Here is a 27,298-nt window from a genome sequence, read left to right on the forward strand (position 1 = left end):
GAATCAAAAATGTTGATCCTTCTGACCTATTTATCTATTTGATCCATTCTGTAAATCCATCCTCGAAAATGATCTATAAATGTAAAACACTTTATCTATAAAGATATTTATTTCAGTATCATAATATTTAAAAGGTTGATAACAACCTAAAAGATATATTTTTAGGTTCATAACATAATATTTTTAGGTTGATAACAACCTAAAAGAACCAAAGAGGGCAATTATCAAGTGCTTCACAGGGGCACCTGGGTGGCTCAGTAGGTTAAGTGTCCAACTCTTGGCTTCAGCTCAGGTCGTGATCTCATGGTTGTAAGATGGAGCCCCACATCGGGCTCCATGCTCAGTGCGCAGTTTGCCTGAGATTCTCTCCCTCCCCCTCTGCCTCTCCTCTGCTTGTGTGCTCTCTCTCAAATAAATAAAATATTTTTTTAAAAAGTGCTTCACAGGGCGCCTGGGTGGCTCAGTTGGTTAAGCGACTGCCTTCGGCTCAGGTCATGATCCTGGAGTCCCGGGATCGAGTCCCACATCGGGCTCCCTGCTCAGCGGGGAGTCTGCTTCCCCCTCTGACCCTCCTCCCTCTCATGCTCTCTGTCTCTCATTCTCTCTCTCGCAAATAAATAAAATCTTAAAAAAAAAAAAATTTTAAAAAGTGCTTCACAGAACACTAACAACTGCACTCTACCCTATCACTAACTTAAAATTATATTTGAGGTAAGGCAATAATATGCAGACACCTCAGTGTAAAAAGGATATAGAAACCACGCACATACACACGTATATATTAAAGCTGTATTTTGTTAAATCCAAACTACCTTCATATGTAATCAATCATGGTAACCAGCCATTTTAAAAACAGCAAGTTGCTGGACAGTATGTATAGTATGAACCTATACTAAACAAAAGAATTCATTTGTGTTTACATATGGACAGAAATCCCTGGAACAACGTAGAGACATCTGGTCCCAATGTAGGGTGAAAATACAGGCAGAGCAGACAAGAGCCAGACACCAGAGATGAGAGTTAGGGTGTGGTGCAGTTATTTTGGTAAATATTTTTCTCTCCAACATTTTCTCGAACAAGCAATTATGGTTACAGGGCAGGAGGATCGTCAGCAAGCCTAAAAATGTCAAGGGGCTGCAGAGTAACAAGTGGGTGCCGTGGAGCCAGCCGGCGGGCCTTGCACAGATGGTACTGGCTGGTCCCTGCATGTTCACATGCTCCCTCTTCTGACCACTGCTTTCTGTGCTCAGTGGGCTAGGAGTTTTCAACAGGGAAACAGACCTTGAAAAGTGCTGGCCTTAGAAGGGGTTTCACAGTGTAATGACCCTGGGTAAGTCTTCTCCCCCAACCCACATGAATTCCAAAAGAAACAGGTAACTTAATAGTAGTAAAATCTGGCAGATTCCACCTTGATCAAATGATCAAAGTGAACTAAACCAAGTCCTGTACCTCTTGAGGGGATGCAATGAGAAGTGATGTTCTCGGGGCACCTGGGTGGCATAGTTGGTTCAACATCAGACTCTCAATTTTGGCTCAGGTCATGATCAGGGTCATGAGACTGAGCCCCACACTGGGCTCCGCACTGGGCATGGAGCCTGCTTATAGCCAAACTATGGAAGGAGCCCAGATGTCCATCGACAGATGAATGGATAAAGAAGATGTGGTATATATATACAATGGACTACTATGTAGCCATCAAAAAATGAAATCTTACCATCTGCAATGACATGAATGGAACTAGAGGTTATTATGCTAAGCGAAATAACTCAATCAGAGACAGACAATTATCATATGATCTCACTGATATGTGGAATTTGAGAAACAAGGCAGAGGATCATAGGGGAAGAGAGGTAAAAATGAACCAAGAAACCAGAGAGGGAGACAAACCATAAGAGACTCTTAATCTCAGGAAACAAACTGAGGGTTGCTGGAATGGAGGGGGGTGGGAGGGATGGGGTGGCTGGGTGATGGTCATTGGGGAGGGTATGTGTTGTGGGGAGCGCTGTGTATTGTATAAGACTGATGAATCATAGACCTCTACCCCTGAAACAATATATTATATGTTAATAATAATAAAAAGAAAAAATATATAGAAAAAAAGGGGAAAAAAAGAAATGTTTACAGAGGGGCACCCAGGTGGCTCAGTCGGTAAAGCGTCTGCCTTCGGCTCAGGTCATGATCCCGGGGTCCTGGCATCGAGCCCCATGTTGGGCTCCCTGCTCAGCAGGGAGTCTGCTTCTCCCTCTCCCTCTGAACTTCCTCCCCACTTGTGCTCCCTCTCTGTCTCAAACAAATAAAAATCTTTAAAAAAAAAAAAGATTTGGGGTGCCTGGGTGGCTCAGCCATTAAGTGTCTGCCTTCAGCTCAGGTCATGATCCCAGCGTCCTGGGATCAAGCCCCGCATCAGGTTCCCTGCTCAGCGGGAAGCCTGCTTCTCCCTCTCCCACTCCTCCTGCTTGTGTTCCCGCTCTCCCTGTCTCTCTCTCTGTCAAATAAATAAATAAATCTTAAAAAAAAAAAAAGATTCTCTCTCTCCCTCCATCCCTCCCTCTCTAAAAAATAAATAAAAACAACAACAACAAAGAAGTGATGTTCCTGCCAAAGATCGAGAGCTTGAATCTAATCATGAGGAAACAGACAAAACCAAATTGGGAGACATTCTACAAAACAATCAACATATAATCTTCAAAAATGTCAAGAAAATGTCTTTTCCTCCAAAGAAAAGGGAAGACCGGGATGCAAAAAAGCCTGATCCTGAACTGGATCTTCCTGCTGTAAAGAATGTTACTGGGACAACTGGAAAGCCTGAATGAGATCTGAGAACTAGATGGAAGTAATGTATTCACTGTTGATAAGAAAAACTGTTAAACCTTACCAGTAATCAACAAAATACAACAAAGTTAGCCCATTACAAATACACTGATTATAGCAGTTGACAATGCACTGAAACCATCATATTTGCTAGGGGCAGTGTAAATTAGTTCAGGCCCTGAGATTCACTGGATGTATTGGGGAATATATTTATTCTACTAGACCAAGCAATTACACTTCTGGAAATTTATCTTAAGGAACATGTGAACTACCACTACTAAAAATTACTCATAATGCAGGGAACTGGTGAAGAACTGCTAGCCAGTCACCTACCTCTCTCACACAACTAACTATCCTCCAACCACAGTGAAATATATGCAAGCCTCTGAACAAATTCTACTTTTTTTTTTAAGATTTATTTATTTATTTATTTATTTGAGAGAGAGAGCAAGCAAACTCTGGCGCATGAGCAGGGGGAGGGGGGAGGGGCAGAGGGAGAGGGAGAAAATGACTCCCGGCTGATCAGGGAGCCTGATGCAGGGCTCGATCCCAGGACCCAGACATCATGACTTGAGCCGAAATCAAGAGTCAGCCACACAAGTGACTGAGGCAACCAGGCGCCCCTGAACAAATTCTACTCTTACATAACATCACAGTTTTACATGTTATTCTCTTTGCCTATTTTGTTCACCTGGCAAATTTATATTCATAGTTCAAGAAATTCAAATGACACCTTTTCAGTAAAACCTTCCTTGAAAATCTAATCTCTCCCTGGTACTTATATATGATCATGACAGTAGAGTCTTCTTCAGTGACTCCACTAGAAATCATACATACAGGGGCACCTGGGTGGCTCAGATCATGATCCTGGAGTCCCAGGATCCAGCACCACATCGGGCTCCCTGCTCAGCAGGGAATCTACTTCTCCCTCTGCCCCTCCCCTGCTTGTGCTCTCTCTCTCTCACTTTCTCTCTCTCTGAAATAAATAAATAAAATCTTTAAAAAAAAGAAATCATAAATATAATTATACATATTATACATTATATTGTATATTACATGCATATTATACATGTGTATATTACATATACACATGTATACATAATGTATGTTATACATTATATATGTATATAATTATACATATTGTATGTATAATTGTTTGATTATACATACATATAATCAAACAATTATTTGTTTAAAAAAGTTTGACTCATCCTCTAGACCTACACTGTCCAAAACTGTAGTCATTATCCACATGTGGCTACTTAGCATTTGAAACATTGCTACTCTAAACTGAGATGTGTTGTAAATGTAAAATACACCAAATTTCGGAGACTTAGTACAAAAAAAGGATGTAAAAATCTCATTAATAATTTTTATATTGTTACATGTTGAAATAATATTTTGGTATTTTAGTTAAATAAAATATATTATTAAAATTAATTTCATCTGTTTCTTTTTACTTTTTAATGTGGCTACTAGAAAATTTAAAATCACACATGACTCAATTATATTTCTATCAAACAAATACAAACCTGTCATTATTTGTAGATGATATGAACCTTTCCATAGAAAGTTCAAAAGAACCTAGAGACAAATTATCAGAGTTAATCAGTAAGTTTAGCAAAGTTGCGGGATATAAGGTGAATATAAAAGGGCCACCTGTATTTCTATATCCCAGAGAACAAATAATTATTAAGTAAAACTTAAAAAAATGCCATTTACAATTGTACCAAGTAATACCAAATAACTAAGAATAAATATAATAGATATACAAGATGAATCACAGAAAACTATAAAACCCTGAGAGCTTGAGCGCTAAATTTTTTTTTTTAAGATTTTATTTATTTATTTGACAGAGAGAGACACAGCAAGAGAATGAACACAAGCAGGGGGAGTGGGAGAGGGAGAAGCAGGCTTCCCGCCGAGCAAGGAGACCGATGCGGGGCTCGATCCCAGTACCCTGGGATGATGACCTGAGCTGAAGGCAGATGCTTAACAACTGAGCCACCCAGGCGCCCCTGGACAAATTGATTCTATAATCTATACGGAAATGCAAAGAGCCAACAGCAGCTAAAATAATCTTGAAGAAGAAGAAAATGGAAGACCTGATTCCACTGCACGTCAAGACTTTTGAAAAGCTCCAGGACTGAAGACTGTGGTATTGGCACAAGGAGAAAAAATCAGAACAGTACAACAGAACAGAGTTGAGAAACAGCCCACATGTATGTGTATACTTGATTTATGACACACAAAAGTAAAGCAATGAGAAAAAATAATTTTATCAAAGAAACAAAGAAAAAGAACCAGTACTGGGTCAACTAGATATCTAAATTAAAAGAAAAAACATGAGGGAAGCCTGGGTGGCTCAGTTGTTAAGCGTCTGCCTTCGGCTCAGGTCATGATCCCAGGGTACTGGGATCGAGTCCCACATCGGGCTCCCTGCTCGGCGGGAAGCCTGCTTCTCCCTCTCCCACTCCCCCTGCTTGTGTTCCTGCTCTCGCTCTCTCTCTCTGTCAAATAAATAAATAAAATCTTCAAAAAAAAAAAAAAAGAAAAAACATGAATCTTGATTCCTACCTACATTACACAAAAATCAATCTGGGTAGACTAGATTGATCTAGGTAAATATAAAAGGTAAAGTCAAACAGTTCTTTTTTTTTTTTTTTAAAGATTTTATTTATTTGACAGAGAGAGAGACAGCGAGAGAGGGAACACAAGCAGGGGGAGTGGGAGAAGGAGAAGCAGGCCTCCCGCTGAGCAGGGACCCCCCCCCCAATGCAGGGCTCGACCCCAGGACCCTGGGACCATGACCTGAGCCAAAGGCAGACACTTGACAGACTGAGCCACCCAGGTGCCCCAAAATCAAACAGTTCTTAAATAATAATACAGTAGGCAATCTTCATGACCCTGGGGTTTAAAGAAAAAGATTATTTAAAGAATTCACCAAAAGGATTCTTCACTAAGGAAAAATGAGATCATTCTAAAAACCAAGAATTGTAATCAATAAAAGACACTAATAGGAAAGTGAAAAGACAAGTTGACTCCCTGTGCAGCTGAAAATCCACGTATGATTTTTGACACCCCCCAACCTTAACTAATAGCCTACTACTGTTGACCAGAAACCTTACCAATAACATCAACAGTAGATTAACACATATTTGGTACGTTATATGTTTGATATACTGTATTCTTATAAATAAAGTAAGCTGGAGAAAAGAAAATGTTATTAAGAAAATCATAAGGCGGGGCGCCTGGGTGGCTCAGTCGTTAAGCGTCTGCCTTCGGCTCAGGTCATGATCCCAGGGTCCTGGGATCGAGCCCCGCGTCGGGCTCCCTGCTCGGCAGGAAGCCTGCTTCTCCCTCTCCAGCTCCCCCTGCTTGTGTTCCCTCTCTCGCTGTCTCTCTCTCTGTCAAATAAATAAATAAAAATCTTTAAAAAAAGAAAATCGTAAGGAATAGAAAATACGTTTACAGTACTGTACTCATTGATACTGTCAGTTTATATATTTACTGAAAAAAATCCACAAGTGGACCAGCACAGTTCAAACCCGTGTTGTGCAAGGGTCAACTAGTGTGTTTGCAGATGTAATTAAGATGTAAATTAACATGCAGTCATACTGGAAGAGAGTATTAATTCAATTTGACTGGTGTCCTTAGAAGCTGAGGAGAGACAGACACCCACAGTGAGGAGAATGCCATGTGCAGACACAGACAGAGGGAAGACAGCCATATGAAGAAGCAGACAGAGACTGGAATTATGCAGCTGCATGCCAAGGAACACCAAGGATTGCTGGCGACCACCAGAAGCTAGGGGAGGGAATGGAACAGATTCTCCCTCTGAGCTTCTAAAAAGGACCAATTCTGCCAACACCTTGATTTTGGACTTCTGCCTTTCTGAAATGTGAGAGCACAAATTTCTGTTGTTTCAAGCCACCCACTTAGTGGTAATTTGTAATAGCAGCCCTAGGAAACCCATCCATATATGACAGAGTCTTGATACGGATTACCAAATAGACGCACAGCAAAAGAGCAATGAGTAGAGACAACTGTTCAGAGACTTGTTCTGCTAAATACAGAGCATCTGGCAAATTATTGACCTGCCTTGTTGACAATTTCTTTTTATAGAAGTCTTTCAAAGCAATAAGAGAAACTGCTACTCTGGATTGAATTCTGAGTAAATGGTTGGCAATAGGAAAGTATGAAAGAAATCTGGTTAAGTGTGCATTACATGATACGAGGAGGCACATGCAGGGTCCTAACAGCAGTGGAAAGAGCCCTACCCTAGGCCAGAAGCCCGAGTATTCCTGTTCCTAACACTTCTTAGTTATGTGATTGTGAACAAACAAAAACTTTAGCTAACACTTTGAGTTGCAAGTTTTTAATTTGCAAAAACAAGCAATTTGCACTTGTTCTGTCTATCTCAAATAAGTGTTGTGAAGATAGAGCAAAGTTATTTAGGTGTGAAAGAAGTCTGAAAACACTACATAATGTATAATATCACCATGATTATTACTCTGTAGTTTAGTGATGCTTCAAAAGAAATAGAGAATCGCCCTATTGTAAGACCTAAAAGGGGGGGGCACCTGGGTGGCTCAATCGGTTAAGCATCTGCCTTCAGCTCAGGTCATGATCTCAGGGTCCTGGGATGGGTCTCCCTGCTCAGAAGGGAGCCTGCTTCTGCCCCTCCCTCTACCCAGCTCCTGGTCTCTGGCACTCTCTCTCCCTCAAAGAAAAGAAAAGAAAAGAATGAACTAAAAGGGAACCAGGTCAAGAAAAGAATGGAAATACATTGGAAGTGAAACTAAAATATAGTAAAAAATTTATTCTGACAAAACAGAGAATATATTTATAGAAATCACATGGTAGGAAAGAGATCATTTTCTTATGCACTCAGATTTTTTAAAAGACATATAAAGAGATGGAATGGCTGTCTAATTAAGCATCAACATAAGAGTCTATCACACAGGGATGCCTCAGTGGCTCAGTCGGTTGAGAGTCCGGCTCTTGATTTCAGCTCAGGTCATGATCTCAGAGTCCTGAGATCAGGCCCCCTGTTGGGCTCTGAGCTCAGCATGGAGTCGGCTTGTCCCTCTCCCTCTGCTCTTCTGCCCTACCCTCCGCTCTTTCTCTCTAATAAATAAATAATCTTTAAAAAAAAAAAAGTGGAGATGCCTAGGTGGCTCAGCTGGTTGGGCATCTGCCTTCAGCTCAGGTCATGATCCCAGGGTCCTGGGGTCAAGCCCCGCATCGGGCTCCTTGCTCAGCGGGGAGTCTGCTTCTCCCTCTGCCTCCTACTCCCCCTGGTTGTGCTTTCTCTCTTTCTCTCTCTCGCTGACAAATAAACAAATGAAATCTTTTTTTTTTTTTTTTTTTAAAGATTTTATTTACTTATTTGACAGAGAGAGACATAGTGGGAGCAGAAACACAAGCAGGGGGAGTAGGAGAGGGAGAAGCAGGCTTCCCGCGGAGCAGGGAGCCCGATGTGGGACTCGATCCCAGGACCCTGGGATCATGACCTGAGCCGAAGGCAGACGCTTAACGACTGAGCCACCCAGGCGCCCCAAATGAAATCTTAAAAAAAAAAAAAAAGTGTACCACACATATGCCTTCTCAGCTATAAAAATGAGATATTAGTAATAGCTACCCTGTAAGGCTGTTGGACAATAAAATGAATTAATGGATATAAAACTGCCATGTAAATTATGATGTACTCTAAAATTATTAGTTGTAAAATTGCCATAAATGTACTCAAAACAGAGCATAAATTGAAAAATACCAAGTACAAAAAAAATTTTGAATGTGTGTGTGTATGTAGGGGGTGATGATGATGGTTTTCACACGTTCATTGTAAAAGGAACAAGAAGCTACTGCTTGCTTAGTACAGATGGTATTCCGATAAGATGAACAAATAGCAGTGCTCAAAAGCTGGTCCTTCCCAGCATGGAAAACATGTTCACATATCAAAGACAGCATAAAACTATCATGAATTACATACAAATTATTTTCTGAAAACAATTTTTCGGACTTAATCCAACAGTTACATGCTATAAGAACAACTGTAGGAGAAATGCATAGGCACCACACTTCTCATTGCTCCATGTGGACAGCAACTGAATGAACTGAAGGCAAAGAGAGCTTAAGAAAAGGAAGCCAAAGGAGCCAGGGCATGGAGCCCCAGTGATGTGCACACAGCCAGAATGCCACTTGTGAGATACTGTGCACGAGACTAGGAAGATATTTTGCCTACCAAATGTGGAAAAAGAGATGTGTTTATCTAACACACAAATATGCAAATCCAGTACTTACTCAACGGAGACCTAGCACAGCCTAACCGAAAGCACTGCAGGGAAAGAAAGGGAAGGCAGGCAGGCAGTTAGTCAGTCAGTCATCTCAAAACGACGACTATCAACAAGACACATGCAAGCACTATTTATGAAGCTAATGGGGCAGGAGACACAAAAATATACAAAATGAAAGAAAGCACCAAAATATGTACCCTTGAGAATAATGTGAGAAAACATCCTCTGAAGCAGCCTAAGGCTAACAATTCATAAAATCTGTCTCCAGTGGGGGAACCCATAGAGGCAGCAGTCAAATACAATCTAGTTCAATTTAAATAGCCGTTTATTCATCACATAAAAACTCAAGCGGGAACAAGAAGTTCAGGCAAGAATCTCAGTCACCAACCAACAAGACATTACTCTATTCGGTATATGAAGAAGTGCAGACCACACAGACTTTTTCTTCTCAATCACAAACAAAGATGACAGCGGCAGCAGCTGAAAGTCTGTGTATATAGTATACTAAAAACAGACAACATGAAAAGCATTTGGGGCCACCCAAAACCACCATCTCAGCATACTCTGAGAGAAAGCTGTTAGTCACGCAAATGTTAGGTCACACTTGATTTGTGTTAAGCAGAATTAAAAACAAAAACAAAATAACCAATAACCCCTTAAAAGATACTTATGATGTATACCATGACAATTTTGCTTTCCTAAATTACAGGTTTTATCTGTAATAAATTGAAAGCAGAAGAAAGAAAATAATAAATTTTTCACTAAAAGAAAAATAAAAGTTACTGTTTCTTTTAGCAGTAACTGGTGATGTGTCCATATATCTGTATCTATATATATAGTAATATAACAGCTTTATTGAAATATCATTCACATACCATACAATTCACTTATTTAGGTATACAAGTCAATGGTTTTCAATATATTCACAGGTGTACAGTCATCACCACATTTAACTTCAGAACATTTTTATCACCCAAAAAAAAGAAACCTCATATTCATCAGTAGTCATGCCTCATTTCCCCTAAAACAGCTCTCTCCCCAGCCTTAAGCAACTACTAGTCTACTTTCTATTTCTATGGACTTAACAACTGGATATTCACATAAATGGAATCATAAACGATGTGGCTTTTGTAATTGGTTTCCTTCACTTAAAATAATGTTTCCAAGGGTCATTCATGTTGTAGCAAATATCACTAGTTCATTCTTTTTGGTGATTAAATAATATTCCACTGTGTGGCTATATACCAGTTTGTTTATTCATTCTTCAGTTGATGGACATTTAGATTGTTTTCACTGTGCGGCTATTACGAATAATGCTATGAACACTTGCATCCAAGTTTTTGTGTGGACATCTGTTTTTCACTTTTCTTGGGTATATACCTAGGAGGAGAATTGCTGGGTCATATGGTAACACTATGTTTAACCTTTTCAGAACTACCAGACTGTTTTCCAAAGTGACTGTACCAGTTTACAATCATAGCCATGCATGAGAGATCTTATCTCTACATCCTCACCAATACTTACTATCTGCCTTTTTTATTCTGGGCATCCTAGTGGATGTGAAGTGCTATCTCATGGTTTAGATTTACATTTCTCATGGTTAATGATGTTGAGCATCGTTTCACATGCTTATTGGCCCTTTAACAATCATCTTTGAAGAAATGATTCCTCAGATCCTTTGCCTATTGAGTAAGTTATTTGGTTTTTTATTGTTAGGTTGTAAGAGTTCATTGCATAATTCTAGATACAAGTCCCTTACCAGAGATATGATTTGCAAGTATTTTCTCCCTTTCTTGGGTTGTCTTTTCACTTTCTTAGACTGGTTATATTTCTACTTTTTCTCTTGCCATTTTAGCCCTTATTTTTTTAATCAAAATAATACATACATAACTAACAATTCAGTAATATCCAATAAGACTTAAATGAAAAGCAGTAGTTCACTGGCTCACCCTTCTTCGACCAGCATCAACAACTTTCAACTCTTGTGGCTGTTTCGTCCAGTAGTGTCCCCTACAGTCCACATAAAAAGCTTTTCTTGCAATTACTTGATTCATCCATTTTTGACATTACATATTTTCCGTAATGACAAATAAGGAATTAGTTCTCTTTTACTCCCACTGCCCCTTCCAATATAATTATATCATTACTTGGGATTAATTAATTTATCTTTAAATTATATACCTTCCAGTTAAGTCCATAATTAATATTTAAATAATAAACATTTTTATTGCTTAATTATATGACATATAAGAGGGTATTAAGAGGAGGAAAAGATCAGCATATACTTGAGAAGGATGCTCAGACATCTTTCACTGGAAGTTGGTTATATTTCTCTTAATCTGTTCCCCATTTCTTGGTGAATAATTTTTCAGTTAGGAATCAAATGCTGTACTGTTTAATTTCAGAGAAAGAACTGAAAAATTCCTGTTTGGTTTTTTTTTTCCTACCTCAATTACTCATTGATTCAGGAAACCCTTTTCTCTGAATCTGTGCATGACACTACTATTCTGTAGACACGGTGAAAATTATAGAAATTATAAGATGGTACTTAAGAAATTCTAGTAAGCATCTAAACCTGTATGTGTTAGCAAACATGTCACTGACTTAAAAAAAAATCTGGTATTTCATGGAACATGGGGAGAAGGATATAAGAAACAAAGTAAAGAGGGCTTCCTAGTTACTGATACTCAGTTTTCATGAACATTCAATTACAAAAAAGCAGGAATCAGACCCAAAGGTTTGTGAAGGTAATATGTGCACAACACTTACTAACAAAGCCCATGAATATCTCCTTGAATTGCAATGATAAAACAAAATGACATGCAAATTATAAAAGGTACCCTGATTGCCTACATACTACCAGAAACAGCTTAACATATGAGATTATTTATCTGGAGGGAAGTTGTCAAGAAAAAAAATCACCCTGGGGCACCTGGGTGGCTCAGTCAGCCAGGTGCCCCAGTCAGTTAAGCGGGGAGTCTGCTTCTCCCTCTCCCTCTGCCTCTCCCCGCTGCTTGTGCTCTCTCTCTAATAAATAATTAAAATCTTAAAAAAAACTTGGATTTCTGGTCCCTTGCAGCTGAAGGGAGGAAGACAAGAGCAGGGGACAGCAGAAATCAAGCTCCCAAGAGCCAGAAACTATGCCAGGCATTTTATATACATATTTCATCTCCATACCCCCTTAAGGTAGACACTGTTACTAGAATTTAGAGATGAAAAGAAGGCTCAGAGAAGCTATTTAGCCAGACCTACACACTTGGAAAAGGACTCCAAAATCATGCTCTTCATCCCAAAGGACCCTCAAGGTCAGCACCCTTAGATAAGAATGCAAAGATTACAAAGGAGAGTTGTCTGATCTCCAGTATCCCAACGCTTCAAATCCCATGGGCCTTATCTCTCCTTTCCCTTAAAACATAGCTGACCGTATTTTTAAGGTTTTTTTCTTCCCCCAGTAATTGGAAATCCCTCTTTGAAAAAAACTACAAGACCCAAAGAATCACTAAAACAATGATTTTAAACAAACTTTGGTTATCGAATCTACCTGTCAAGGAATGATTCTAATTGTCAGCTTTTTGACTCTGGGAATGTTATTTAATTTGTCTAAGCTTTAGGATTTCTTCAACTCTAAAATGAGGATTACACTATTTTCTTCTCATATAGCTATCGTAACAGTTAAATTAGACAATATTCATAACACTATAGTCCAGAAAGTACACAAATATAGTCAGTAGAAGGTAGCAAATATCAAAATTGGTCATTTATACCATCAGTCACAATACAAACAGTCCAATGTTTGTTCATTCATTCAACAAATATCAATTGAGAGCCCCGTAAATGCCAGGCATTTTTCTAGGTACTGGAATAGAGCAGTGAACAAAACAGGCAAAACGCCCGCTTTCACAAAGTGTACTGTCTAGTGGAGAGACAAAAGCAAAATAAAATACACATGAATTTAATATTCCAAGTGGTAAGAAGTACCATGAAGAAAATAGAACAGGAAGGACAGTGTGACTAGGGGTAACATTTCAGTTTGAGTAGGTGAGGGGACATTTGAAAAGGGAAGCTTTAAGCAGAGACCTGGAAGAAGTGAAGGAGTTGAGCCGCGTAGTATCAGGGAGGTTGGGGTTCGAGGTGGAGAACAAGGACAGCTACTGAGGGAGGTATGCGTACAGTGTACAGAATAAGAACAAGAGGTGCGGTCTATAAACGCAACATGAAAGAAACCTCAGCTACTCATCAATTTATATAAACAGGATTCTTGGCTGCTGTTTTTTGAGTGCTACCGAAGAGAAGAAAATCCAGACACTTATTTCCCAAGGCCAGCACCCTGATGTGGGCTGGACGTGCCCCAAGGAGGGATGCCTTCTTCTGACTGGCCTAACCATCTAGAGATTGCCTTTTGCTAATGTGCACAGAGGTACCATGTAGGGCCACCTGCAGCCTCTATGGGACTTCCCTTTCAGTAGGATTTATGGGATCTACAATCACAAAGCAGTGTGTTACTAGGACTGTTGACTCAGAAAAGGAAACAAGACTAATTATGCTGAACTAGATTCTATAATGACATTCATTAAAAAGGGAGTTAAAATGTGAGATAATCCCAACTTTCATTATTTCTCTTTATCTGGATACTGATAAAAAAATTATAATCTAATAAATTAAATAAGACCACAGGATATATAGTGGATCTGCATTCTGAAGCTTCAACCCAAGTACAAGTCCGAACTGTGCCATTTTCAGCCAAATCACATAGGTTACTGTGTAACCTAACTTCAATTTCCTCATTTTTAAGTGAGGATAATGAATACTGCCCTATCTCACCCAGCTACTGAGATAAGCTCTAATTAAATGTATTCATTTTTTCTTATTAAGATAATCAAGTAAAAAAGTAAGGGGTGCCTGACTGGCTCAGTTGGTAGAGCATGTGATTCTAGATCTCGGGATTGTAAATTCGAGCCCCACGTTAGGTGTACAGATTAGTTAAAAATAAAATCTTAAAAAGAAAAGTAAAAAGGTAGATCCAATGACACTTGACCCTTGAACAACATGGGTTTGAACTGTGTGGGTCCACATTTTTTTCTAAATTTTTTTCTAAATACAGCACCATACTGTAAATGTATTTTCCTTATGCTTTTCTTAGTAACATTTTCTTTTCTCTAGCTTCCTTTATTGTAATAATATTGTATATAATACATATAACATATGAAATACACATTAATCAACTGTTTATGTTATTGGTAAGGCTTCCAGTGAATAGTAGGTTATTAGTAGTTAAGTTTTGGGGAGTCAAAAGTTACACACAGATTTTCAACTGTGCATGAAGTTGGTGCCCCTAGCCCCACATTTTTCAAGGGTCAACTGCGTAAGAGAAGTAGACAATGTTTTTATTACGGAAAAAGACCTTGGTATATCAAAAGACTTTAAAAAGGCTAAAAAATTTCAAATAAATCAATAGCCCACATTAAAAAAATAAAATATTTTGCTGCTGAGGAGTACCATCTGTTCCTGCTGCTTATAACCCACCTAGAGGGTCAATATGTGCCATGATGATGATGATGATGATATCAGAAGAAAAGAGCAATCCTGCTGACTGAGGATTTCTCATAAGGACACCAAGTGTCAGACTGACTGGAGTCCTCCTCTCCTCTGAGTTAATCACATCTTATTCTTCTGTCAGGCCTCGACTCTTGGCAAACTTAAGCCCTGTCCTTAGCACAAGGAAGTAGTTCTTTTGTGGCCTATTTGGAAGTCATTAAACTGACTTAAGTGTATCCACCCTCACAAAACTTCTCTGGATCAACCCTGTCAGAAACGATTTGTTTTGCTCCAAACTCCAAATTACTTTACCCATACAGCTCAGTTGCCTTGTGTCATAGTTATTCATGTACAGTCATCATCCCCTTACTAGACTGTAAGCTCCTTGAAAGCAGTAGCTGTCTCAGTCTTTCCTCAAAGCACCCTATGCAAGGGCCGTGAAAACTGTCCCCAGACAACTCCAAAATATGAACTGATCATCAAAGGTAGTGAATGGCAGGCACTGTTGTAGGTGCTAGAGATCGTGTGTGTGTGTGTGTGTGTGTGTGTGTGTGTGTAAATTTAAAATACCAAAGACGGCCAAAATTAAGGAAAAGTGACTGGACGATCTGCAGAAGCTGAGAAAATGCACCTCCCTGAGCATCTAGAAGGGAATACCAAATAGCTGCCATTAAGAGAATGAAAAAAGGCACATGTTCAATCTTCAGAGAAAGAAGTCTATAATCAGATTGGCATGGTGGTACATGAGGAAGCTACAGATATTTCGTGAAGATAAGGAAATCACTCAAATTCCCAAAGCCTTCTGATCTACAAATATACAGATCAGTCATCAGGAGACTCTGATAGGTCAGCAGGTATTCTACAAAGATACATCTGGGGCCAGCAGATGCGACATAGCAGAGTGGCGAAGAGCACCAGCACTAAACTGCCTGGACTCAAATCCTGGCTTTGCCACTTACTATTTGAACAGAGCCGTGTGATCTTAGCCAAGCTATTTGACTGCTTTGTGCTCCAATTTACCCATATGTAAGATGGGGATAATAATAGGATCTGCTTCCTAGGGTTATCATGAGAATTAAATGAGAATGTATGCAAAGTGTTTGGAAAAAAGCTTGGCACACATTAAATATCATATAAGTAGGATTATCATTAATTTACCATCTAGGGGCGCCTGGGTGGCTCAGTCATTAAGCGTCTGCCTTCGGCTCGGGTCATGATCCCAGGGTCCTGGGATCGAGCCCCGCATCGGGCTCCCTGCTCCGCGGGAAGCCTGCTTCTCCCTCTCCCACTGCCCCTGCTTGTGTTCCCTCTCTCGCTGTGTCTCTCTCTGTCAAATAAATAAAATCTTAAAAATAAAAATTACCATCTAAACTGGGACAGTTCTGTGAATGAAAAGGGATACTATTAATAATTACATCAAGACCGTGTAGAAACTGAGACTGTATCAGGCACACCAGGACATATGGTCACCGTATAAGTGTCAGAAAAAACAAGAGGATGTGACCAGAGAGCAGAAGTCCCTGCTTCATCTCTTTATATGGAGACCACCCATAGATACAGGTACCAAATGTTAGCATCTGAATTATATTCTCCTGTATGCACATATGTTAGACTATGTTTTGTTGTAAATAAATGGTTTTAATTAATATACCAATCAATATTGGCACGATTCTCTCAAGATTAATCACAACCATCCCACAAATACTGAGGACATAGTAAAGTTATCCTATCAGGTGCAGAGATGGTCAGACTCACTCCTTGCCCTCAAGAAGCTAACCAGTTAAATGATTCCTGCAGGTACTTTCCTGCTAATAGCTGGAGAGGCCACTGCTATAAGCAAATACACCGAAGCAGGAAGATATCTTAAAGAAATATTGGAAAAGATGGGTAGCTTGAAAAATGAACATAGTAAAGAAGAGAAATACACTATTTTACATGGTACTGCCAAATAGATTAAGACATTCTAGAAAGAAAACACAAAATTTGCAGGAAGTATTTGTGGCAGACAGCTTTTGTTTGCTCTGCAGTACCCATTTCCCTTGCTTTGTGCAATTACTGCTCTTGCCTTTGCATTTTGTGCTCTCTCGGTAGAAAAAAAAAATCCCTTCCATTTGGAAGAAAACATAATTCAAGGGGGAGAGAGACAAAGAGGGGAGAAGGAGGGAGAGAATGAATCAATCGGAGAAACTGTTAATTGTCTGTGTATGATTAATAGCTCAAAGAAAGAGACCTCAAGCTTTACAGACAGGCACTGAAATGCTTACAGATGGAAGTGATGTGATGTCTGAGATTTGCTTCAAAATACTCAGTGTCAGGTGAGTAGGTACAGATGTAGATAAAATCAGATCGGCTCTGTATTTACGATTGTTGAAGCTCAGTGATGAGTACACAGGGGTTAATAATTCATTTAATTTTCTTTAGGTTTAAAATTTTTCATAAGAAAAATGTTATTTTTGGTTCATCTACAGTACAGTCCCAATTTTATGAAAGCACTCCTCTCTATTCTTCTATCTATACATATGCATGGAAAGACACCTGGGATAATGTTCAGCTAGTGTTTATGATGCTTATGTCTGGGTGGTGAGATTTGGGATAGCTTCATTACTTTCATCCTTGAACTTTCTACATTACTTGAATTCAAAATAATAATCATGTTATTTTCCCCAAAATAATGGAGTGATATTTCTTTTTTTTAAGATTTATTTATTTATTTGAGAGAAAGAGCGAGTGGAGGGGCAGAGGGAGAGAGAGAGAGAATCTCAAGCAAACTTTGCACTGAGTGCAGAGCCCGATGTGGGGCTCCATCTCACGACCCCGAGATCATGACCTGAGCTGAAACAAAGAGTCAGATGCTTAACCAACTGTACCACCGAGGTGCCCCTGGAGTGATATTTCTTTCTTTTTTTTTTTTTTTAAGATTTTATTTATTTATTTGACAGGACAGAGAGAGAGCACAAGCAGGGGGAGCGGCAGGCAGAGAGAGAAGGAGAAGCAGGCTCCCCACTGAGCAGAAAGCCAGATGTGGGGCTCGATCTCAGGACCCTGGGATCATGACCTGAGCCGAAGGCAGACGCTTAACCAACTGAGCAACCCAGCCGCCGCTGGAGTGAAATTTCTTAAACAGAAAGGCTAAAATCCAATATGACAAAATGTTAACAACAGTTGAATTTGATTGGTGGCAATATGAATGATTATTTTCTGTATTATTCTTGATTAAAAAATAAAGTACTTGTGAAAATTTTCTAACATAAGGTTTCTCAATCTTGGAACTACTGATATTTTAGGCCAAGTAATTCCTTGGGGGGGGGGGGCTGTCCTGTGCACTACTGGGTATTTAGCAGCATCCTTGGCCTCTACCTGCTGATACCGTAGCAATACCACCACCCTACTCCATAACAACTAAAAATGTCTCCAGATATTATCAAATGTGTCCCTGGGAAGTAAAAATCCCCCCCAGCTAAGAACCCACTGCCCCAGGGCGCCTGGGTGGCTCAGATGGTTAAGCGTCTGCCTTCGGCTCAGGTCATGATCCCAGGGTCCTGGGATCGAGTCCCACATCAGGCTTCCTGCTCCTTGGGAGCCTGCTCTGTTTCTCTCTGTCTCTCATGAATAAATAAATAAAATCTTTAAAAAAAAAAAAAAAAGAACCCACTGCCCTAACATATATCTTATCCAAAGCAGTCCCAATTCTGCAAAAGACAAATTCCCCAATCCTTAGGTATATCCTGCATATCTACTACTAATTTTCAACATTATATCACTTTCTTTCTTATTCTTAATTCAGTTAATAATACTCTACTTGTAGTTCAGACTACCTCAGGTATATAAACCAATTTTGCTACAGCAGATTTAACGATTCAATAAAAAATATACTGCTTCTGACACTTCCTTTATTCAGTTCCAAAGCCTGAAACTAAAACCTTAGGCTATATATAGTACCATAACCTTCAAGATTATGGGAAAAAGCAATAAAGGTTATATAATCCAATCTTAAAATATACTACTCAACCTTTGGTCAAACTAAACAGTCCCAAAGCATGCCCCAAAGCAGAGTAACTCATACAAAGATGAAAGCTCACAGGGTAATACAATTGTCGTCCAGGCTCTTACTACTCAAAAAGATCTACAGACCAGCAGCATCAGCATCGCCCAGCTTATTAGAAATGCAGAATCTGAGGCACCACCCCAGACCTACTAAATCAGAATCTGCATTTTAACAAGCTCTCCAGGTGATCTGTATGCACATTAAGCTTAAGAAACTGTTTTTTTTATACAAACTGGCTTGAAGCTGAAGTTTAGTGGGCTATATTCTTGTAATATAGAGATTAAGTTTCTTTTATTTTTGGAGATGAAATAAATACTGTACAGTTACAAAATAGCCAAAGGGTAAGAGAAAAATTAATGGAATCCACCTCTACCACCCCCCAAGAAAACTATCTATAATCTTATGAAACCATTCTCAAAGGTGAGACAAATGTCATATTCTAAATCAAGCTGAGAAAATCAGTTATTTATAATGGATCCGTCCCGTTAAGCAAGAAGAATTTAATTAATTCTCCTTGTAAAGAGCAAAGCTAGTCTCAATAGCATAAAGCTATAGTTCCCAAACCTAGGAATGTTCATTTTTTAAATAAAGATTTCTGAGATCTTCTTCCAGATACGATTCAAGAGGGCTGGGATTCTCTATTTTTTTTTCAACTATTTTAGCCATTTCTAATGATTGGTTCTATTTGAAAATCACTGTACTTAAGAGGATTAAAAAAAGATACCGTTTTCTTTCTCATTACTTTTTAAAATAACGGACATGCATTTGGCCTATTTCAAATAACTGATATGTAAAAGACTAAAATAAGGGACTAATCAGTCCTGGGGAAAAAAGTTTAGATGAAGGGAGTTCAAGTGGTTTCAAATTATTCACACCTAGAAAAGGGTGGTCCTAGTCAGCAATCATGAAGCACCCTGGAAGAAAGGAACCATTTCTGAGTGTCTAAACTTGAACTCAATTTAGAATGACCATAACTAGCAACCTCCTTTAGCACTGTAGTGTACACAGTAGGAGCTTAGAAATATTTTTTCAATGAACAAATGTTGAACAAGATTTTATGAAATATAAGCCAGGTAAGTTCCACTGCCCTGTGCAAGACAAGACGGCATCAGGGCCTCTAGAAAGGTTTAGATTTCAAGAAAGAAGAATGAGGAAAAGAAATAGAAGAGGAGGTAGAGGAAGAGAAAGAAGAGGAGGAAGAAGAAAAAAAAAGAAGAAGAATTTTTCCAAGACAAGAATTTTAGTAGCAACCTAATGGCCTGTTTCACAAATCCATCCATTCTTTTCGTCTCCCTGTTAACATCATCTCCCTAACTTAACGTCATCTACACTGGAGCCTCATGACTGGTTCTCTCCACTTCTACTCCTTTTTTTATTAAGTTTTTTTTTTTTTTTTTTTTTTTTGACAGAGAGAGACACAGCCAGAGAGGGAATACAAGCAGGGGGAGTGGGAGAGGGAGAAGCAGGCTTCCCGCCAAGCAGGAAGCCCGATGCGGGGCTCGCTCGATCCCAGGACCCCAGGATCATGACCCGAGCCCAGGCACCCCTCCCCACTTCTACTCCTGAACCCCTCACTTCATTCTTGACAAAGCAGCCACCGTAATCTTCTTAAGGTCTTTGAGATAGATCCAGCGACTCAAGTAAGAGGTAAGTTCAGAAGTCAGACCCCCACCAGCTGTAACACCGGGGTTCTGAAACAGCGGCAACAGCATCTGTCTCAGTCTGTTCAAGCTGCTCTAACAAAATACCACAGACTTGGTGGCTTATAAACACAGAAACTGATTTCTCACAGTTCTGGAGCCTAGAAGTCCACGATCAGAGTGTCAGCATGTTCAGGCAAGGGCTCTCTTCTGGGTCACACACTTGTGTCCTCACATGGTGGACAAGGGTTAAAGGATCTCTCTGGAGCTTCTTTTATAAGACACTAATCCCATGAGGTTCCGCCCTCCTGACTTAAACACACCCCAAAGGCCCCACCTACTAAGACCATTACCTTTGGAAGTTAGGATTTCAACATATGAAACTGGGGGAAACACAAACATTCAGGCTACAGCAGCATCCTTAACCAGATAACCTTAACCCAGGTCTTCCAGTGGTGTGAGTGCAGAGTCTGCTTGGCAGTAATTCTAGATCTTTTGATTCCCTTGGTTGCTGCCTGCTTTCTAAACCATTAAACCAGTCTTTCCATCAGTGCTGTGAGGTAGTTGACAACCTTCCAATAAATTCCCTTTCTGCTTAACTTGGCTGGAATTAGGGTAATTCTCAACTAAGAACCTTCCCTGGAACAATGCGATGCCTCCCCCCGCCCATCCCCTTTTAATGACCTGTCACTCAATGAGTGTTGCCTTCCAAAAATGGGTATAATTAAAAAGCAAAAATTCTAAATACCATTTACATCACCAAACATGCCAATACAATACACACTCCTGCACAGGGTCGTCTTGCATGTGCTACAATCTCAGGTTATAATGCTCATCCCCAAAATACCTGCAGAGCTATTTCCACCATCTCACTCTTGTCTCTGGTCAAATCACCTTATCAGAGAACACTTCCCTGACCAGTCTATATAAAACAGAAAGACCCTTCCTTATACTACATTATTTTTCTTCCAAGTTATTATCACCATCTGATATATCATAAATTTACTTATTTATTTATTGCCTATCTTCAGACACAATATAAATTCCACAAGGGGAGGGACTTTGTTTTCTCATTTCCCTATCTTCAGTGCCTACAACAGAATCTGGCACCTAGTAGTTCCTCAACAAACTCTTGTGGAAGATATTATTAAGTAAATTTTAGGGTTTTTTTTTAAGACTTATGTATTTATTTTAAAGAGAGAGAGCAAGAGTGGGAGGGGCAGAGGGAGAGGGAGAGAGAATCTCAAGCAGACTCTGCACTTAGCACAGAGCCTGATGCGGGGCTGGATCTCATGACCTTGAGGATCATGACCTGAGCTGAAACCAAGAGTTGTACATTTAGCTGACTGTGCCACCCAGGCACCCCTAGCTTTTTTTATTATAAAAATTTATTTTAGGGGCGCCTGGGTGGCTCAGCCGTTAAGCGTCTGCCTTCGGCTCAGGTCATGATCTCAGGGTCCTGGGATCGAGCCCCACATCGGGCTCCCTGCTCAGTGGGAAGCCTGCTTCTCCCTCTCCCACTCCCCCTGCTTGTGTTCCCTCTCTCGCTGTGTCTCTCTCTGTCAAATAAATAAATAAAATCTTAAAAAAAAAAAAAAATTTATTTTAAAAACTACACTTATTGTGGTGAGCAATGAGTAATGTACAGAATTGTCAAATCACCATGTTGTACACCCGAAACTAATAAAACGTATGTCAACTATACTTCAATAATAAAAACTTGAAAAATAAAAAATAAATGGATATTGGGATGCCTACGTGGCTGTCAGTTAAGCATCTTTTTTTTTTTTTTTTAAGGATTTTATATATTTATTTGTTAGAGAGAGAGAGAGAAAGAGAGCAAGCAGAAGCAGGGGGAGCAGCCGGCAGAGGGAGAAGCAGGTTTCCCGCTCAGCGGGGAGCCCCATGCGGGACTGGATCCCAGGACCCTGGGATCATGACCTGAGCTGAAGGCAGACACTTAACCGACTGAGCCACCCAGGCATCCCGCATCTGCCTCCTGGTTTCGGCTCAGGTCACGATCTCATGGGTTGTGAGATCAAGCCCCGTGGTGGGCTCAATGCTCAGTATGGAGTCTGCTTAAGTTTCTCTCTCTCTCTCTCCCCTCGCATGCACACACTCTCTTTCAAAATAAATAAATAAATAAATAAAATCTTTTTAAAAATAAATGGACATATAAACATGTATTAATTACTTTCACACACACACACACACAAGTTGTAATATAACTATTGCCTCCTAGATCTCCCATTCAAAGAAGGACATGGTGTCCCATTTGCTAGGAGTGCTGTCACCCCTTCAGGGATCATGCAGAGCTGTCTTGCCCAAGGTCATGTTCCTCCCAAAGCAGCCTACATCCAGTGACTGATGGAGAGAAGGTATAATGGTGCAGCCATTTCAGCCCAATGAAGGACAACTCTAAAAGGCCACTCGGCTCCAGGCTCTCTATACAGTCAGCTAGCACTGTTGTTCAGGACACCACCATAATTCAACTTCTCCTGCCAAATCCTGCCTCTTTCCCATCCCTCCCACAGGTACTGAACATAATGGCACTTCTTTTTTTTTTTTTTTTTAAAGATTTTATTTATCTATTTGACAGAGATAGACATAGCGAGAGAGGGAACACAAGCAGGGGGAGTGGGAGAGGGAGAAGCAGGCGTCCCATGGAGCAGGGAGCCCGACGCGGGGCTCGATCCCAGGACCCCGAGATCATGACCTGAGCCGAAGGCAGACGCTTAACGACTGAGCCACCCAGGTGCCCCCATAACGGCACTTCTTAACATCCTGTGCAACAAACTCTATCTCAAATTCTGCTTCCAGAAGACCCCAACCTGTGACATGCTTGTTGTTAAAACTAAAAAACACACCAATAAACTTCATCCATATAAAGTAGAAAACTAACATCCCTATAACAGATAGTCCTATGATATTCATTCTCTCCTTCTGCAGAAATGGTTACATAATGAAAGAGTCCCCTATTTTTAACTGGGCATAAGGCTAACCATAAGGCTATTCTTCCATGCTTCCAGGTGTGGCCATGTAACTAAGTTATGGCCACGGAGATCTGAGCCGAAGTGATGTGTATAACTTCCAGAACTTGTCCTTAGAGGAATTAATGTGCCCTTTTCCCTCTGACCTTTCCCTTTTTTTGAAAGGGAACATGGACATAATATTGAGTATCTCAGATCATGCACATGTGGGCAACAACCCAACAACGACAGAGCAACCAAGTAAAAAGGAGCCCGGAACCCTGTGGAGCCACCATACCAGCCCTGCACTTCTCAAACTCGATTATTACCTGAAAAAAAAAAAAAAAACCAAAACCTCTATCTTGTTGAACCTCTATAATTTGGATGACAGCTACCACTGCCGTCTGTGCTCTGGCTGCATCTTTCCCCAACCCTGTGCTCTCGCTCGCCATAGTAAGCACCTGCAGGTCTTCGGAGGGAGGCTACCCTCAGACCGCCAGTACTTCTGGCGATTTGTGCACCTCTCCTCATGAGCGGCACTCCTTAAGCAATGACTGATGGGGATGGGAGTACAAAGGCTCTACCTTTTTATTTTGTCCTTATGATACCTGTTAGGAAGAAGCTCCAGAACTCCCCTGCAGGACTGAGCCAAAGGTGTCCTCCCTGAGGCTTTGCTTGATCCTTGCTACATCCTTGCTTGGCCTCTAGCTTTGTTCTCTCTTCCCAGTCCCACTTCCTCAATCCCTACCAAGTTTCCCTGAAACTCTTCCAAGTAAGTCACTTTCCCATGAAATCTCACCCCATGTTCTGTTTCTGGGGACCCAAACCTGACACAGTACTCCTTGTGGATATATCCAGTGAGTACCATGCCATTCCCTAGGGTTCATCACAGTTAACACCTGGACACTTGCCAAAACTTTTCCTCTACAAAATCAAATATACGGTGGCTCTTTTAAATAAAAATGGAATTATAAGGTAAACCATACACCTCACGTTTTTCACTTAAAATGGTTCATGGACATGTGGAATTTAAGAAACAAAACAGAGGAGCACAGGGGAAGGGAGGGAAAAATAAAACAAGAAGAAATCAGAGAGGGAGACAAACCATAAGAGACTCTTAATCATAGGAAACAAACTGAGGGTTGCTGGAGGGGAGGTGGGTGGGGGGATGGGGTAACTGGGTGACGGCATTAAGGAAGGCACATGATGTAATGAACACTGGGTGTTATATGCAACTGATGAATCACTAAACTCTACCTCGGAAACTAGTAATACACTCTATGTTAATTAATTGATTTAAAAAAAATAAAATGGTTCATGGACCATATTCCATGACTACAGAATATATATACACCTCATTATTTTTCAGGATATATGGCTGCCTATAACTTAAAGTCTAAATAAAAATCAAAAACGTTTTTGGGGCACCTGGCTGGCTCAGTCAGAGGAGCATCTTGGGCGTCATGAGTTTGAGCCCCACGTTCGGTGTAGAAATTTAATTAATTAATTAATCTATTTATTTATTTTATTTATTTATTTTGGAGGCGAGAAGTGAAGAAGGAATTTACAAAGAGGAGAAACCTCTTTGGTTCATACCTGTAGTTCTGCTCATCAATGAGAAAAAAGATGATATATACATTGACTTCTAGGAACACCAAAAAGAAGTAAGGCAGCATTTACTAAAAACAGATAAATTAGGGGCACCTAGGTAGCTCAGTTGGTTGAGCGTCCGAATCTTGGTTTTGGCTCAGGTTGTGGGATGAAGCCCTGAGTCAGGCTCTGTGCTCAGCATGAAGTCTGCTTGGGGTTTCTCTCCCTCTCCCTCTACGCCCCCCTACTCACACACTCTCTCTCTCAAATAAATAAATAAATCATTTTAAAAAGTAGGTAAATTATATCTTCTTTACCCTACATCTTTAAACTCCCGAAAGGGATTAAATGTCTGAAAAAGATTAATATATTTTATATGTATATATAACCTTCAGTACATTAACACCAAAACATATAACTATAAATATATTTAAGATATATATAAAATTCATGTAAAAAATCAGGATGTTCTTCTTTAGAGTCTTGTGATTTAAGGAGGCAGGCAGAAGATAAAGGAAAATTACATGATGTGTATGTGTATTGTTAGTCTATTGCTATTTGAAGTTTGGTGTTTCCAAGGAATATCCTTTTGTTACTGGCAAAATATATTCTGGATATTTCAGAAGGATATGTTGCTTGAATTATACCTACAATTCAAGGAAGAAGAGTTTACAGATGTTTCATGAGCCTCCAAGAATTAAAATAACAGTCAACAAGCAATAGAAAATTCCAGTATTTCAATACCAATTTCTTGATTTCAGCTCAGGTCATCATCTCAGGGTCTGAGATTGAGCCTGCATGGGGCTCCGCACTCAGTGCGGAGTCTGCTTGAGATCCTCTCCTTTTGCCCCTTCCTCTGTGCACATGCACTGTCTCTCTCTAAAATAAATAAATTAAATAAATCTTAAAAAAAATATATAACAGTAAAAATAATCTCTTATTGGATATTAAATTCTGGATTACAAGTGTAAAACAGATTTACTAAAGCAATGTAACCTTCATTTTCCACAAAATGGCAATACTGGTGCATAAAATCAAACAGAAGCCTTTAAAAGACAAACTCTTATGAATGACAAGATTGTTTTATACTCATTTGGAACTGTTCAATATCAACATATCAAAAACTTTGGTGGGCCAATAATCTGTACCATTGTAATTTAAGAATGTTAAGATGAGGCATGGCAGAGAGATGCAGTTGCACTGCTGGTCAATTAAGAAGCAGAGGAGGGTCAGATGTGAGAGAGAACTTCCATGGTGGTGTTTTTCCTATTTCTGCACTGCAAAGGGAAATCTCCAATCTAGTTATTAAACTTTCAGTCTGTCAGAGGTAATAGCTATTATGCCGAAAGCAATTACACAGGCTAGCATTGGATATCTGAGGGTTTTGTTGTTGTTTTAGCAGAAGTAAGATAATTCCTGGGTTTGTGTGTATGTGCTCTTATCTCTTAATCAGCAAGTACATCCACAATATCAAAACTCTCACTCTTTTTTCCATTTCTACTTGATTGGCAAAGTCACAGATTAAAAAACAAATTACCCTAGATAAGTGTGCCCCATGTTGCCTTTGATGCAAACATTTTTAGACAATTTTTAAAAACAGATTTACTTGCAGGGGATTTTCTTGAGATGTAGAGAAGTGACTGCAGTTCCATGGAGGTTCTTTCTGATACTGCTAGCTATATTTTTAACATCCTTTAAGAATATATATAAAAATGTGGGAGAAAATATATATGCAGATACTCCCCCAAATTAAACTAACCATGATGTAATTCCTACAGAATTATAAAAAGAATCACTTTTTTTTTCCTCTGAACAAATACGTACCTTTTATTTGAATAAAACATAAGAATTATCAGTTACCCTGGACCTGAACATTCAAAAGGTTTGAAGTAGTAATGTACATGAGAAAATTATGTGCATGTCAGTAGGGGTGTTAAATTTATATTAATCACGGATATAATAAATGAATGTATTTTTTGCTTATGTCTGTTCTATCTCATTAGAACAGTATCAGTGGTTTAAAACTGGTCTCTGCTAACCCTTGTGAAGCTCTATAAAAACCATCAGTAAAGCTCTTGACTGCTTTGTGAGGGCCAAATCCTAACCACTAGACCACCAGGGAGCATCCTGACTGCTTTGTGGTAATTGCTAAGTATTCTAATGTGAGATGTGTTTGTATGTGTGTGTGTGTGGTAAAATAGTCATAACATAAAATTCACCAATTTAACCATTTTTAAATATACACTTCAGTGGCATTAAGTACATTCATACCGTTGTACAATCATCACCACCACTCATGTCTAGGATTTTTCATCTTCCCAAACTGTAACTCTGTTCCCTCTGAACAGCTCTCTATTCCCCCTCCTTGAGACCCTGGAAATCACCGTTCTACTTGCTGTCTCTATGAAT

At 39.7% G+C, this 27,298-nt stretch overlaps 1 protein-coding gene across 5 annotated transcripts in view; it reads right to left on the bottom strand.

Moving 5' to 3' along the window:
- Nucleotides 1-27,298, bottom strand: part of SCAI (suppressor of cancer cell invasion) — a 135,090-nt gene that overhangs the window by 73,120 nt on the left and 34,672 nt on the right. The window contains exon 2 of one of the 5 annotated variants that reach the window (XM_032419094.1): nucleotides 4,344-4,395. The exons of 3 other annotated variants lie outside the window; for them this stretch is intronic. In XM_032419094.1, the coding sequence (XP_032274985.1) occupies nucleotides 4,344-4,378 (35 nt within the window). In that variant the 5' untranslated portion in view covers nucleotides 4,379-4,395. Of the gene's footprint in view, nucleotides 1-4,343; nucleotides 4,396-9,117; nucleotides 9,932-27,298 lie in introns of those variants that run through there. One more of the 5 variants, XM_032419096.1, reaches the window with a different exon arrangement.

Source organism: Phoca vitulina, unplaced genomic scaffold (assembly GCF_004348235.1).
Source record: "Phoca vitulina isolate PV1807 unplaced genomic scaffold, GSC_HSeal_1.0 scaffold21, whole genome shotgun sequence".
NCBI classification, from domain to species: domain Eukaryota; kingdom Metazoa; phylum Chordata; class Mammalia; order Carnivora; family Phocidae; genus Phoca; species Phoca vitulina.